Source organism: Colias philodice, chromosome 23 (genome assembly GCF_061535455.1).
Source record: "Colias philodice isolate Cphi_HAF_F1 chromosome 23, ilColPhil1 Martin Lab GWU primary, whole genome shotgun sequence".
NCBI lineage: Eukaryota > Metazoa > Arthropoda > Insecta > Lepidoptera > Pieridae > Colias > Colias philodice.
In genome coordinates, this window is record NC_143108.1 from 3,294,157 (window position 1) to 3,309,286 (window position 15,130).

At 34.0% G+C, this 15,130-nt stretch overlaps 1 protein-coding gene across 1 annotated transcript; it reads right to left on the minus strand.

The window, feature by feature from the left end:
- Positions 1-615: 615 nt before the first annotated feature.
- Positions 616-9,631, minus strand: LOC149477952 (cytochrome P450 4V2-like). The gene is made up of 10 exons (XM_089709736.1): positions 9,438-9,631; positions 9,246-9,335; positions 3,914-4,027; positions 3,442-3,627; positions 2,974-3,170; positions 2,612-2,660; positions 2,103-2,289; positions 1,426-1,574; positions 1,054-1,233; positions 616-775 (listed from the first exon to the last, which is right to left on the minus strand). The coding sequence occupies exons 1-10, from the start codon at positions 9,577-9,579 to the stop codon at positions 618-620; spliced, it is 1,452 nt and encodes a 483-aa protein (XP_089565862.1). The 5' UTR covers positions 9,580-9,631; the 3' UTR covers positions 616-617.
- Positions 9,632-15,130: the final 5,499 nt, after the last annotated feature.

The window sequence follows — 15,130 nt, forward strand, 5'->3', positions numbered from 1 at the left end:
CGTTTGCACCAGGCTGCCAAGATGTTGCGGCCAGGTGAAAAGCGGCAACCGTGATTTTTTAGAATTTTTATATCATTTGACGTGATGTAGACTACATTTTATTCAAAAAACAAGTGAACGAATTTTTTTCCCAAAAATCGATAAGAAAAATTTTAATTAAACATGCTTGCGGCCAAATTTTGACTGGCAACCTAGTCGATATATATTCTCCTAATTATAAATATACATAAAAATTCGGTTTTCAGCAAAAAACCGATGAACGCACTGATCCTGCGGTGGGATCTTAGACTATAAGCATTTGGAAAGTAGGACTTTTTCTTTTTCTTGTTTTCGTATTAGGACAATATTTTTATAGCGTACCTAAAATTACCTACTCGTATACCACAGGTGGTATACCGTCTACCGTCCGCGTCGCGTCGCGGTCGGTAGTTTTCACAAACCATACACAAACAAATAATTGTTTGTGTATGGTTTGTGTATAATTAGGTACTTACGCTCTATAAGCACGTAGTAACCTAATTTTATATTACTTATTACCTCATTATAAGTCCGAATTTATTGTGAAATAACGAGCATAACCCAGATTTTAAATAAAACAAAAGATATAAAGTAAACTATTATTTATTTCTAAGTTCTATTTCTATTTCATGACCATGGTCTGGTTTATTAATTCCTGTGTTTATAATTTCCATCTTATTGTAATTTCCAGATACTTTAAAATGACGTAGAAGATGTGCGAGGGTTACTTTCATGGTCATAAATCCGTATGCTTTACCTGAAAACAATATATGTAGTAGGAGAGCCCGTGGGAGATCGTCTATGTATCGCCTAGGTATGCTTTTTTTTCACCTATTTTAACTTACCTGTTTATAAGAGACAATAAAGAACATTCAAAAATAAAGTGTCGCGTATTTTTTTTTCAAACAACAGCTAGTTGTTCTATAAAATTATGACTTAACATAATATGTAACAATATAGTTACTTAGAAATACAGTCTATATGAGATAGTTATTTTAGGTTCAATATCATAAAATAAAAACAACAATTACTTACCGATACAATTCCGTCTCCCGTATCCAAAAGCGCCAAAGAAATTAGGATTATTCGGAAGCCGAGCGGGATCCAGCCATCTCTCAGGATGATATTCTTCAACATCCGGGCCCCACTTGGGGTGGTGAAGTACTCCATATAACGATATCACACAAATGTGGCTCTTTCGAAGAACTGTATTTTCTGAAAGAATAATAAGTTATTCTATAAAGCTAATAATGGTAAAAGGATTTTTAAAATCAATCGACGCGTCGTCACGGCTTGCGGTGCCCAATCCAATGTACCTATTTTTCATACCCCTTTAAAGCAAGAGGAGCAGGGGAGGACAACTTTTGCCGGGACAGCTAGTATAATACATATGTATAATATACTTACTAAGTTGTACATCTTTAGCTATAATGCGTGCAGTTAATGGTGCAACAGTACAAAATCGGATTGTTTCTTTCAACACTGCTTCGACGTACGTTAGTCGAGATAGATCTTCTTTTAACACATCCCTGTCTTCGTCGAAAATTTCTTTGATCCTATAATTAGAATACATATTGATTTTACTCTTCATTATTATAGAAGCGACTAGCAAACCCGGCGAACTCCGTTTCGCCAATGGCTTCGTTTTATATGTAACATTTCATTTTTTCCCGCTTTTCTGTAGAAATCCGCCTGCCCTAGGAACATACTATATAAACCTCACGGAGCCAACCTTTCCAACGAATGCAAAACCGTGGAAATCGGTTCGTGCGTTCTGGAGTTATAGTATAGCGTCAGGAAGGAAAACTCGACGTATTTTTATATAGTAGAAGAATAGTCAAATATAAAGACAGTCTAAACTCTTTACTTGTCACACGGCAAATATTCTGATTTAGAAGCTTTCTTGTTTTTTTTTTTGCTGCAACTAGTGTTACGACAAGTGGGTACATGAGCTCACTTCGTTGGAACTCGCTGCGTTGGAAAAAATGATAAGTTAAATTAAAATTCAAAAAGGTAGTCAAGTTCTATTGTACAAATTATATCTTACTACTCCGTGGTTTTCAATACGAAACAATATTACTCACTCCTGGTAACATTTTTCTTGAATTTCAGGATAAGTGCCAAGCAACACCAGAGTGTAGGCCAATATTGAAGAACTAGTCTCAAAGCCTGTTAGAATAATATTGTTCATTTCATCCCTGATATCTTTTTCCTTTAGAAGCACATTGTCGAAGTCTAGTAGACGGTGCAGGAATGGTTTAAACTTGGTATCTGAAATAACACAAATATACCTACTCTATAGGTCCTCTATAGGATTAGGGAATTGCTATCCATACTAATATTATAAATGCGAAAGTAACTCTGTCTGTCTGTCTGTTACTCAATCACGCCTTAACTACTGAACCAATTTGCATGAAATTTGGTATGGAGATATTTTGATACCCGAGAAAGGACATAGGCTACCTTTTATTGCGAAATAATATGTACCACGTGCGAAGCCGGGGCGGACCTCTAGTTAGTAATAAAATTATACGATTCGTTTGATATCTTATTAGTCTAAACTTATTGAATCTAATTCTATTAACATACTTACCTGATTTAAAACTGTATTTGCTAGGCTCTTCTCTTCTTTTTCTTAAAACCTGTAATAAGAAGTAGCCCGTAAAGTTATAATCTGTGGTTATAATATATATATTTACTCTTTATTTTTATACACTAAGCACTGCCTACGATTTCAATCGCTGAGGACAAGTAAAAATATTGTAGGCAATTGATAATCCAGACGAAAATCTATTTCTGTGCCAAACTTTGACCTTACAGGCATTTTTTGCGTAAAGGCGGAACAGAAGCTGTCCATCCAACCTTAGAAACTTTCGACTACCTATTTTTAAACCAGTAGCAGCCAGCAGGATTAAATGAAAGTGATAATGATTGAGCTATATAATAATTCCTTACCATATTAGTCAATTCGTGTGTAATCCCGACGTAGTAGTCTTCGTTTCTCTTAATGTTTGATTTCTCATACAACGTGTCACTCAGCAACCATGGATATTTTACCCGATCACTAATGTTGGTTATCGCACCACGGAACGCTTTTAAGCAGTCCTCGTTGAAGGCACTTTCACCTGTGATATCGACGCCTGCCGTTGTCCCTGTAGTGTCATAAATAGTATAATAAAAATAATAAGAATTATGTACTTATATGCGATGGTTCCACTATGTAGTTTTAAAAATTGTTTGAACATATTCTAAGGTTTACATTTCCTTAGATTGTATTTCTTTTAACTCTCCAACAATTAGATAATTCGCGAAAATTGTTATAAAGTATCTTACAAGTCCTTATTATCATCGGTTAAGAGACGATTATAATGTCGAGGTTTAACTTTTAATATTCAAAATTCAAAAGAGATAGAAGACCCTTACAACAAATGGTTTCCAGGGTATTTTTTTCTAAGCTGTTTAGCTGATCGAAGGGGCCGCAGTCGACCCGCTCCTTCCACTCCTGGACCAAACGACGACTTTGATCGTTAAAAATACCCATAAAGCTGTCTAAAACAACCTGGTTAAAAGTTGGATTCACGATTTTCCTGTGCTCTTTCCATACAGACACTGTAAATATAAAATTATTATATTAAAACTGTCTGTTGTCAGGATATAAAACTACTGGACGGATTTAAATGAATATTTTTTTCGTTATAATCAAGTTGTAGTATAGCTTCTTGCTCGGCCTTGACACAATTTAATTTGAATTCGATTCTACGCACGTGCCAACGGAAGTGAAAAGTCGAGGGCTCAGCTAGTATATTTTTAATTAAAATTTAAAGTTACTAAGTAAGTAGTTAAGAAGTTATCAAAATAGAAGATTCTTTCTTACTATCTCTATTCGAGTATTTACCTGGTCCAAAAAGGAGGCCATCGCCCAGAAAATGATTCGAAACTCTTTTCATGAAACCCGGTTTGTGCATGCATGTACTGAGCACAGTGCTACAATCGTCTGGATCGGTAATGACTGCAAATTGTTTAATTATTTCTTAGTACTTAATTAAATTGTAGAACGTTAGTAAGTATTTAAATTGTGGAGATAAGTAAAACCACAGGTAAAACTATGTCGTATTCCTTCAGTTTATGTTGTATTATTTCATGCTATTTTCAGAGTTTTGTTAAAATATGTAATGACGATTCAAAAGTGCTTCTAGATAAAGACTGAGTTTGACTTTATCTGAAGTAAATTCTCGTTCAAATAAACGATTTTGTCATCCACATTTGGCCAGATCGTATACAATATAGCGAGTCCATAAAATATTAAAAAAATTCAGAATATTTTAAGAACTTGTTTATATGTATACCTCGGAAAAATATGCGGGCAGACTGAAAATCAGCGCTGTTCGGGTGAGCCCACAGCATGTCTGTTCCGATTGCCTAATATCTGTGAACTTTTTAAGTTAAGGTAGTCTAAGTTTTTGTTGGCAATAAAGCTTTTTTTTCTTTCTTTCTTCCTTTCTTTCATAGTCATTTAACGATTAACGATTTAGCGAATCGTTTCTGTAATAAGTAAGAAACAGGTTAGGTTAGGTTAGACTTTGTTAAAAAAATTGCGCTCCTCTAACAATCTTACGCTTTGTATGCCTGCTCACATCTCCAAATTTTATGATTCATCTTTTACCGTGCAAGCCGTAAGATTGTGGAACTCCCTACCAACCGCAACAAAGCAAGCGCAAACTTTGAATAGTTTTAAATCTGTCCTCATAGTCATTCTGTATCTGTACTGTTTTACCTATTTCTCTACTTGAAATTTTATATATCCTCTTCTGCACGTTTTCTTTCTTTCTTATGTTATATGTAAGTAATTTTATACCTTACCTATATTTATTATATTTATGTGTTATGTTTATTATATTTATGTGTTATATTTATGTGTCCTTGTTTAAGCACTATCTACCTTTTTTCAATCTTTTCATTTTCCTATATCCCAAGGTTGCCTGGAAGAAATCGCTTCAAAGCGATAAGGCCGCCAATTTGTACGGTGAATATTCTTTTTGTATGTTATTGTATTTTATATCTATGCATTGTACAATAAAGTGTTTTTTTATTTTTTTAAAACAACGCGAAGCGACTCGCTTTTTAGAAAAGAAACAATTACCTATAATACTATAGTAGGATATATAAATAAAATTATAGGATTTTAGACTTTTTCCATAGTACTCGAACCTCTTCTCTTTGCTATGACTTTCTTCATATTGTAATTAAACGAATTATGAAGTTTTTAACTGCGAATAATAAAATTTTCGCCAGCGGCCGCCATCTTCACATATAGGTAAACACAGCGCTTGCAGCGTCTCTACCAATGATTTATGTAACTCCTTTACGATATGATCAAAATATAATTTTGATCATTTCATGAAAAAACCGCGTGTTTAGTTGATTAGTGAGAAACGATTTCTTATCATTGATCTGCTCAAACCACATCATGATGTGGCCGATAGACATTCAATCATTTCGTGAAATGATCAATCATTTTATGAAATGAGCAAATCTACGATATGGCCACGACATATAGATGACAAAGCTATGTATATAGTCGCCTAGCACCATCACTTTCTTACAATGGAAATAATCCAGTTTTAATGGTTTGAAAATAGGAATAAGTCAGTGTTTAAATTATGTTCTGTTTAGCACAAGTAACAGCAAGTGAAACTGTTCTTTAGTTCATAATAGGACCACTCCTTGAAAATATGGGTATAGGCATAGGCATAAGCATGTATTTAAAAATACATATGTACATTACTTATATAAAAAAAATTGTTGTTTGTAAAGTAGGTTTACAATCGAGATGTTTACGTGATAACGTCTTATTGGTGGCAGCGCTCGAGATGAGACTCTCTCGTTATACCTGCGATCGCGTTCGTGAGGTTTTGGTGTGACACAAGTTTCTGAACATGTCACCCGACTAAAACGATTTTAAAAACGTTATCACGTTAAAAATAATTGTCATAAAGTGATTGTGTTTGTTAAATTTGCATACACAGTGATTTCTATCAATAATAATTAAAATTATACAATAGCACAGTTTGTTGAAGACAACCGTAAACCATAAGTACCTATGAACCATACTGGATATTCATAAAATAGTAATGGACATATATACGTGTTTATTTATTTTTACTTATTTATATAAAACAAGCTTTCTGCCCGCGGCTTCGCCCGATTTGTTTTAAACCTAATCTATTATCTATACTAATATTATAAAGAGGAAACCTTTGTATTTTTGTATGTTTGTATTGAATAGGCTCAAAAACTATTGGATCGATTTCAAAATTTCTTTTACCTTTACTTAGAGGGATTCTTCCGAATCTGTATAGGCTATATTTTATCCCGGAAAACGTAAATATGTTCGCTAGTAAATTATATACCTACTAAAACCAGAGAGTGCACGGTCTTGACTCACTCTATCTATTAAAAAAAACCGCATCAAGATCAGTTTCGTTATCGCGATTATGATATGATATTGTGTGCTTTGTCTTTTATTATGAAACTAGCGACCCGCCCCGGCTTCGCACGGGTGCAATGCTGATACTAAATACACTAAAGAAAAATTGTGAACGTTGTATATAAAAACATAGCGGCCCGCTCCGGCTTCGCACGGGTATAAAATAGATAGCCGGGCGGCCGACCGGTAGCGCTGCAAACGCTACGTCCCGCAATTTTTAAATCTGTAATATCTTCTAAAATATTCACTTAAATCATACAGTGTAAAGGGCCATATAGATCTATATTAAATGAACAATGTATTCAAGGTATTTAATTCGTTAAGGATTTATGCTGTATTGGTTAAAATCGCTTCGAAAATTAGCCATTATTTGTCGTAAAAAGTAAATGACAAAAAAACGTTATTGTGGGTTATCCATAAGAGATAGACATATGAGGAGTGTCTTTTCAAAAGGGGATATGTACATTCTATCTTATTTTTCACAAAATGAGAAAAATTTATATGGGAAATATTTATAAACCTACCGAAAAGCATTATTTCTGTTATGAAACTATTTCATTACAGTGTTCTAACTACACATTTTGCCAAAAAATATGACTTGTTAATTTAAAGCTACAGAGTTCAGAAAAATCATAATATCCTCTTTTGTTTTGTACTTATTGTAAATATCCCCTTTAGTTGTGTACTATTTTGTAAATATCCTCTTTTGTATTGTACATCTCAAGATTTTAAATAATAAAACACAGAATATTCTTATTATTTAATAATAATGACCAAAATTAAAGACATACTTATTAATTCTACTAAAAAGAATAATAGTTCAAATCCTGATTTAAAAGTAAAAGTAAAAGGTGCAACGAAAACGTTATAGATTCATTCGTATACGATTTCTGTTTACGAGGTTTTTTCGCAATTCTATCCTTTCTTCCGCCACTATTCAAATCTTCTACTGTTTTCTCATCCATAATTTGGTAAAATCCAGTTGAAAGTATCTCATAAACAGCACTGAACTTCAAAAACAAAAATGAGTCTTTGGAGCGGAGCGAAAATAGTTTGACAGAAGTTTAAATGACAGATGTCAAATTACCCAACTTGCCAGAGTAAAAAAAATACCGATGCGTTCAAAAAACGATAATTACAAATACTTTGCGTTCCGTTCTATAGAGTAAAATATCTAAAAATAAAGCCTAAAGCATAAAGTTAAAGGAAATAAAACACTATGTAAAAGTAATTATCGCGTTTTGAAACGGCTAATTGGTACAGTGTAAATTTTGTATTGTAAATATCCTCTCTTGTTATGAAATGAAAAACAACTATTATTTTTTAATTTTGTAAGTGTAAATATCCTGTTCTGAAATGAACACTCTGAAATGAAGCTGCTTTACTTGGAGAATATCCCATTTTGATTAAGATTCAAGTGATGAAAGTGTGTATTTTAGCACTAAGAACAAGACGGCATACTCAGTTTAATAAATAATAAAAATGTAAATATCCCCTTTTGAAAAGACTCTCCTCATATACTATCGCGGACTTTTCTGTAGACCTTTTCAATGTGTATAATACTTAGTACATTATTTTGATAAAACTCGTAGGGTTCAGCCTGCGTTTGCAATGTAAGCGGATTTTTTACGACATCACATTAGAAACATCAAAAATAACAGTACTTCTCCACTATTTAATGGATGTTATTATACATATAAACCTTCCTCTTGAATCACTCTATCTATTAAAAAAAACCGCATCAGAATCCGTTGCGTAGTTTCAAAGATTTAAGCGTACAAAGGGACATAGGGACATAGGGACATAGGGACAGGGAAAGCGACTTTGTTTTATACTATGTAGTGATCTACCTCAAAAGGAAAAAAAACGGAACCCTAGGATCGCTTTGTTGTCCGTCTGTCTGTCTGTCAAGACGCTATTTGGTCAGGAACGTGTGGAGGTATGCAGCTGAAATTATATTGAATACTCAAGTCTACGGCCCCTTGATTATGTGAAAAAATCATATTTAAAGGCCAACGCAACCAAAAGATACAGCCGTTTATGCTACAAATTTCAACATTCGTAAGTCAATAGGCACAGATAAAGGAAAAATTGCAAAAAGCATAAATTTAAAGCAGAATAACTAGTTAGAATTTAATAAAAAAAAAGGTTTGTTAGGAGCTCTCTGCAGTGCGTGAGGCCGATTCGCACTTGGCCGGTTTTTATTTAATTGTTATTTTTCCCGTTTCTATTTTATCCCTATTTTGTATGTTTGTCTTAATTATAGTTAGTAATTCATTTTTGTATATGATGGCAAATAATACACTTACCTATGACTATTTTTTTGACTTAAAAAAATTGTAACCATTTTTGTATCAATTCTTTTAGTGAATTATAAAGCAATTGGATTGATCCTGGATAACGTTTTAGAACATGCTGATCGATTTTTTGACGTGACAACGTCTTATAATTCGATAAAGCCGGTTGCACGCACGAAAAAACATGACTCATGCGGCGTTACCTCGCTCTGAGGCGTTCCATGTAAGGCTTGAAGTTCAAGCGAGAGCGCGGAACGAGCGACAAAGAAGCACATTCGGACGTTGTCACGTTCAACTATCGTCAGTAAACCGACTTTACCTACAGACAATTAATTTTTTTCACTTATTTTATTAAGTTTTAGATAAAGCAGGCTAAGCTGCGGGTTGCTCTAGACTCTAGAGAGTTCCTCTTAACACTTAACAAATATTAAAAAAGAACTCACCATATATAGGGAACATTCCCATATAAAACACAGACACATCACCGTTCGCTATCGTGTATCGAGTTACGCTCTTCATTATTTCCCATCTTACTGAAAATATGAATAGGAATGCATGGGAATTTTTTAGATACTTAGTAGAAAAAAATCCGCCGTACCGTGGCAACGCCTAACCTCTCTTAAAATATAACTTACTTTGACGACTTCTAGTGATTAGATTTAAGTGACCTAATATTGGCCATCTCCCTGGATATACGGCAACATTACCAGGATACCACTTTATCGTAATAAAAATGTATAGAATTAAAAGAAAACAAAAAATAAGGAACCACAACATTTTTGTTAACTGCCGCGCAAAAGAAATGAAATGCCAATGCTTCGCTCATACATATAATTGTATGACATGATATAATTCTTTTAATACTTATACTTAAATGCTAAATACTGACAGGGGTCAATAAAATTATGCATTGGAAATAATTAATAATTTACAATGCAAATCGTTAACAAGTATGATTAAATACTTTTAATTGTGAAAATATAAACATAATAAAATATATTATGTAGATAATCCCTCGAGTTTTCCGGGGGAAGGTGCATGTCCGAGCTACATTTGTAATATTTCTAAGTGTAAAATTATTAGGTACCTCTAGCTTGCTAACTGCAGATACAAGAAGCTACATGTAGATTATTTCAAACTAGCTGTGCCCTATGCTGTGCCGCGCGGTTTCACCCGCATTATTCCGCTCCTGTTGGTTGTTGGAATTATGATATATGTACAGAAATGTATTTACAAAGATGTATTACATTCTTAGGTGAACTGAAAACTCAATTGTTTTATTTTCGCTTATAGAACAACTCAACCGCGCCGATTCAATGTAAAGTTTTGACTTTCCTACGATTTTATTATAATGTAGGTAAGAATAGATTTAATATACCTACATATTAAAATTAATTCTCTATAGATAAATAAATAGAAATAATATATTAAAATGAATTCTCTTACCTACGACTTTATTTACATTCAGGAAATGCATATAAATGCATAGCGTATGAGTATATTAATTATTTAGACTGCACCACCAGGCACTAATTACTTTTACTTCACCCGCGTCGTGATCGTGAAGCACCTTATACCACATTTCATCCAATTCAAAATTCAAGTCACATTTTATGTGAAAAGCTTTATTTTGCAATCTTCTGACAAAATAATGGTCAAAAACTTTCATCCCCCTGTTTCAAAAATTTTTGGAGTTATTTTGCAATCTTCTGACAAAATAATGGTCAAAAACTTTCATCCCCCTGTTTCAAAAATTTTTGGATTGATTTTGAAAATAATGTTTGACGTTTTGTTAAATTAGGGAAAATTTGGTCTTTTGTGCGGCTAACTCTGCAATACAAAGGTATAGTTGTCGCATTCTTCGTTATTAAGACATGCGAAAGCTGTGTTAGAGCGTTTTGATATTACTTATTTATGAGAAAAAGTGTGAAACGCTTCTTTCAAAATGGGGGCCGCACGACAACTTAATGTTCTACTAACTATATCCATACTAATATTATAAATGCGAAAGTAACTCTGTCTGTCTGTCTGTTACTCAATCACGCCTAAACTGCTGAACCAATTTTCATGAAATTTGGTATGGAGATATTTTGATACCCGAGAAAGGACATAAGCTTCTTTTTATCCCGGGAAAATGACGCAATCCCCGCGGAAATCTCACGGGAACGGGAACTATGCGGGTTTATCTTTGACTACGCGGGAGAAGCCGCGGGCGGAAACCTAGTATGTACTATGTACATAAATCATCAAATAAAATGCTCTGAAAATGCAACCCTCAAGGACTGTATGGCTTACCAATGGAAATAATTCGTATTTCCGATAAAAAAAATAAAAAAGTAAGTAACTATGGTAAGCATTATTAAAAATATCTATTTTCCCATAATTCTTGGGATGACTATAGGTAATGAAAAGTGAACCCAAGTTCAATAACATAAGATAAACCAGGTCAAATATATGCCCAATGACCTTATGTTGTTTCTCTTATTAAATTTTATGTTGGTATTGCTAACTAACAATTTATTAAACAATAGTTATATATTCTAAAACATAAAACTAACATTGTATTATATACCCAACTAGCTTCCGCCCACGACTTTGTACGTGCATCCCCGTTTTTCCCCGTTCCTGCAAGAATTTCGGGAAATCCTTTCTTAGCGGATGCCTACGTCCCAACATCTACCTGCATGCCAAATTTCAGCCCGATACGTCCAGTGGTTTGGGCTGTGCGTTGATAGATATCACTATAATATCAGTCACCTTTGAGTTTTATATATATAGATATATAGATATATAACTCGACATTCCTCATCAATCAAAACCAATGTTATTATTTACATGGTGGCAAGATTTTTATCAAACCTACCACGACCACTTAGGTAAAAGTCGGGCTTACACTGAGCGGGCAAACGGCACGTGCTTTCCTCGGTCAAGCCAAGCCCTTCAAGTCCTTAATCCATATTAGAGACCGTACCGTTGAGTAAGAATGTAACTTAGGACGAAACGCACAATTGAAAGCTTTCAAAGACTGACAGATATTCTGATGATCAATGAAAATTAAGCGAAAAAATCGTTCATACCGTTCGTCTAAGTGAATTTATAACCCTGCTGCTTCGCGCAACAATTGCTTCGCGTGTCCGCTCGCTCTATGTGGATCCGCCTAATCAATACTTAATGCTTTTACTCATTTTATAGGTAATTTAAGAGACTGAAGAAGGTTTCAGTTTTAAAATACGCATTACCTATTTCCCCTTTTTACCAGACTTAAATTTATTAATTACGCATCCAAAGTGTTAGATATTATGAGGTAGGTAATACAACGGTACACCAGAAAATTACAATTGTGATAACGTAGCTAGCAGGCTGAAAGGTGTGGTGCTAAGTAAATTATTATTTTACTTCAGAAATGTGTGTGATGCCAGCTGATGAAGGTGTGCTTTGGGGTGCTTTAGGGGCACTGTCCCGTTTGATCTGGATATTTGGTATATGTCCCGTAAGTCGCTCCCCAAAAGTAGAAGTATCGAAATGGAAAAGTTTCTATGGGAGATATATTCTACTTACGGCTATGAGTAAGTTTTATGTTTTAGTCGTGAACCCTTTAGCACATTATAGTTTTAACGTCCTAACGTCTACAATGTGCTAAAAGGTTTGACCGTATGCGTGAAAGCATTGGCGCTTTTGTCTTCTCAAGGGCTGTATTGGCCATTTATTTCAATCTAGTATATTTGAAGAATGAGTTTCCATTATTACAAGACATATTTTTCTGGTCCTAATTTGATGAGTGATTTACAGTGTCTACTTTTCTTTGGAGTTCCTACAATTACACTAAAATCGAAAACCTTACTGTTCTCGATGTAGTTGGTTATTTAAATGAACTCTCACAAATACTTATCGTTATATTTTCTATTTGGAAAGCTCCAGAGCGTATTAGAAAATGGTTGAAGTGCCTAGAGAACATGGATAAGGTAATATGCATTTGAAATTGAAGCTATAAGTATTTTTTTCTGCATCATATATTATTGTATGCCTAAGTAATTTTTTAGAGATAATTTTTATGTTACAATCTTCTCGATTGCTAATGTAATTAATTTAGTTTAGATAATAGTAAGAAGTGAGTCCTTAATGAAGAATGAAAGGAAATGGAGCATATCATCTATTGGATATCTATTAGTGATACTACCTTTGATGGCGCACGTAAACTTTCTTAATACATGCAAAGCTTATGGTTGTTCTTATTGTAAGTAGTGCTTATTTTCTGACGAGAAAAATTATTGTAGCTTATTGTAGCAGTAACAAGACAAGATCGTATCTACTAAATAAATATCTACTATAGGTAAATAGAAAGGTAATTCGTGAATTTAATAAAATATGTTCTATTGGCTTTTATAAACTGCTTAAAATCGCCTTTCTTTTTTAACTTTCAATAGATAGTAACAGAAACATTATAATTTATATTTTGAAGTTAAGTAAATATAGTTAACTATAAGTAGGTACTGACTCATCGAATGACTTAACTTTTCAATTATTTTCAGTGTTTTTTTTTAAAGTCTGGGCGCCTTCTTTTCCTTCTCTTCTAACCGTCAACTCCATGATATTCCTTATTATACTATATGTGATTCGAATAAAAATATCGCTGATTGCAATCAACAACGAATTGAAAAACTTGCTTGACTGTTCAGGTACCTAAATTAGTAAATTGATCTTCGCGATTTACGTCAGTTAAAGGGAGGCTACCATGATGTTTTATAACATTATTTCCAGTAGTATAGTAGTATTATTTCCAGAGTGATAAATTGATGGCGCTAGACTATATGCCTGATAAAGGAGTATCGTATTCAATATATATGTATTATGTATCTGTATGCGCCTGTATCACTGTAATTTTTCCACACTGGAATAAATACTGCTAAGACATCTTGGTGCGGGTGCGGGACTTTTCATTATAACTTTTCACTCATCTTTCTGTTTAGTTTCCAGTAGGTAATTAGTAGATATAAGTAGGTATACCGACTACTTGTTATACCTACCGTAATTGAAATAAAATAAAGTATTTTTGGTAGAGCTATTGTTGTATACTGAGTATACTGTTGCCGTCGTTTTATTTATTGATTTTTAATTAAATTTTAGAAGGTGAATATAAAACTGGAAGCAGAAAAGTTACATTACGGAACAATTACGTTACCGCCCAATCATCTCAAACCAACGGTAGGTAAATCTTTTCAGTAAAAAAGGTTTAAATGTCAACATTAATAACTAAAAAAAAAAGTATAGCCAGTGGCACTCGGGGACTGCCGCGGTAAAGCTATTGCATAGCATGCCTTCAAGCCGCACCTTCGCGCCCGTCGGAGTGGGGAGCGTGAGGTTTTTTCGTTACGGAATTTCTCGATTCGGTCCCCGCGCTCAAGGCCCGCGATAGAAGCTATGCAATAGCTTAAATATTATAACGTCTATTATAACAGTATATCTCTAGATATCCATTTGTTCTACCACCAGAGCCACGTCAACTTCCACACATATCTGAGAAGATCCGTAACTTGGCGCATTCCTTCTCTTCTGTGTGTGAGGCAATAGAAAGTGTCAATGATACAACGGGAATTATACTGTTATTTTTAATAGCTAGTGGCGTATTAGTTATCATGGCAGGCGCTGTGATATTTGTTAACCTGTTCGTCAAAAAAGGTACGTCTTTTAAACTAACGTTACCTACATGTAGGTATGATGCCTCCTCCGACTTACTTTTACAGGTAAAGAATATATTTACAATAGTATACAAGCTGTGCCCGCGGTTTTATCCGCATTGCTCCGCTCATATTGGTCTTAGCCATAAGGCTAAGGTCTAGGCTACATATAACATAATACATATATAGTTAAATATCATAATATTACATAGGATAACTTAGATTAACACTAGGCTACATAATATAGCCTGTGTGTTAATCCAAGATACCCTCTGTGTAAGTATGCCAAATTTCATGAAAAACGGTTTAGCAGTTTTTGCGTATTCATGTTTGTTACTCATTCGAGTAACAAACAAAAATGCAATTTTTTTCATTTATAATACTAGTAGGATTAATAGGATGTATTACAATTATTTTTCTATTTTCAGAATCACCGGTCACAAACGTAATACACTTCTTATGGTGTGTGAATATTATATCTAAATTTATTATACTGAGTGAACCGTGCCATTGTGTATATAAAGAGGTACCTACATTTGTTTAGATTTTTCTTTATCAGTCTTTTCAAATTATAGTTAAACAAAAGGAAGGGCCATGTCCTTTTCCTTTCCCTTTCCAGTCCTTTCTTTCATTCCACACATCGCTCCTTTCCT

What these genes read in the sequence shown, in the direction of transcription:
- LOC149477952 (XM_089709736.1), bottom strand. Translation starts at nt 9,579, where the DNA reads ATGTTGTGGTTCCTTATTTTTTGTTTTCTTTTAATTCTATACATTTTT. An exon ending in CAAGAAAAATGTTACCAGGA is followed by an intron (nt 1,575 to 2,102) that starts GTGAGTAATATT and finishes TTCTAATTATAG; the next exon opens with GATCAAAGAAATTTTCGACG. An exon ending in AGCTAAAGATGTACAACTTA is followed by an intron (nt 1,234 to 1,425) that starts GTAAGTATATTA and finishes TTATTCTTTCAG; the next exon opens with AAAATACAGTTCTTCGAAAG.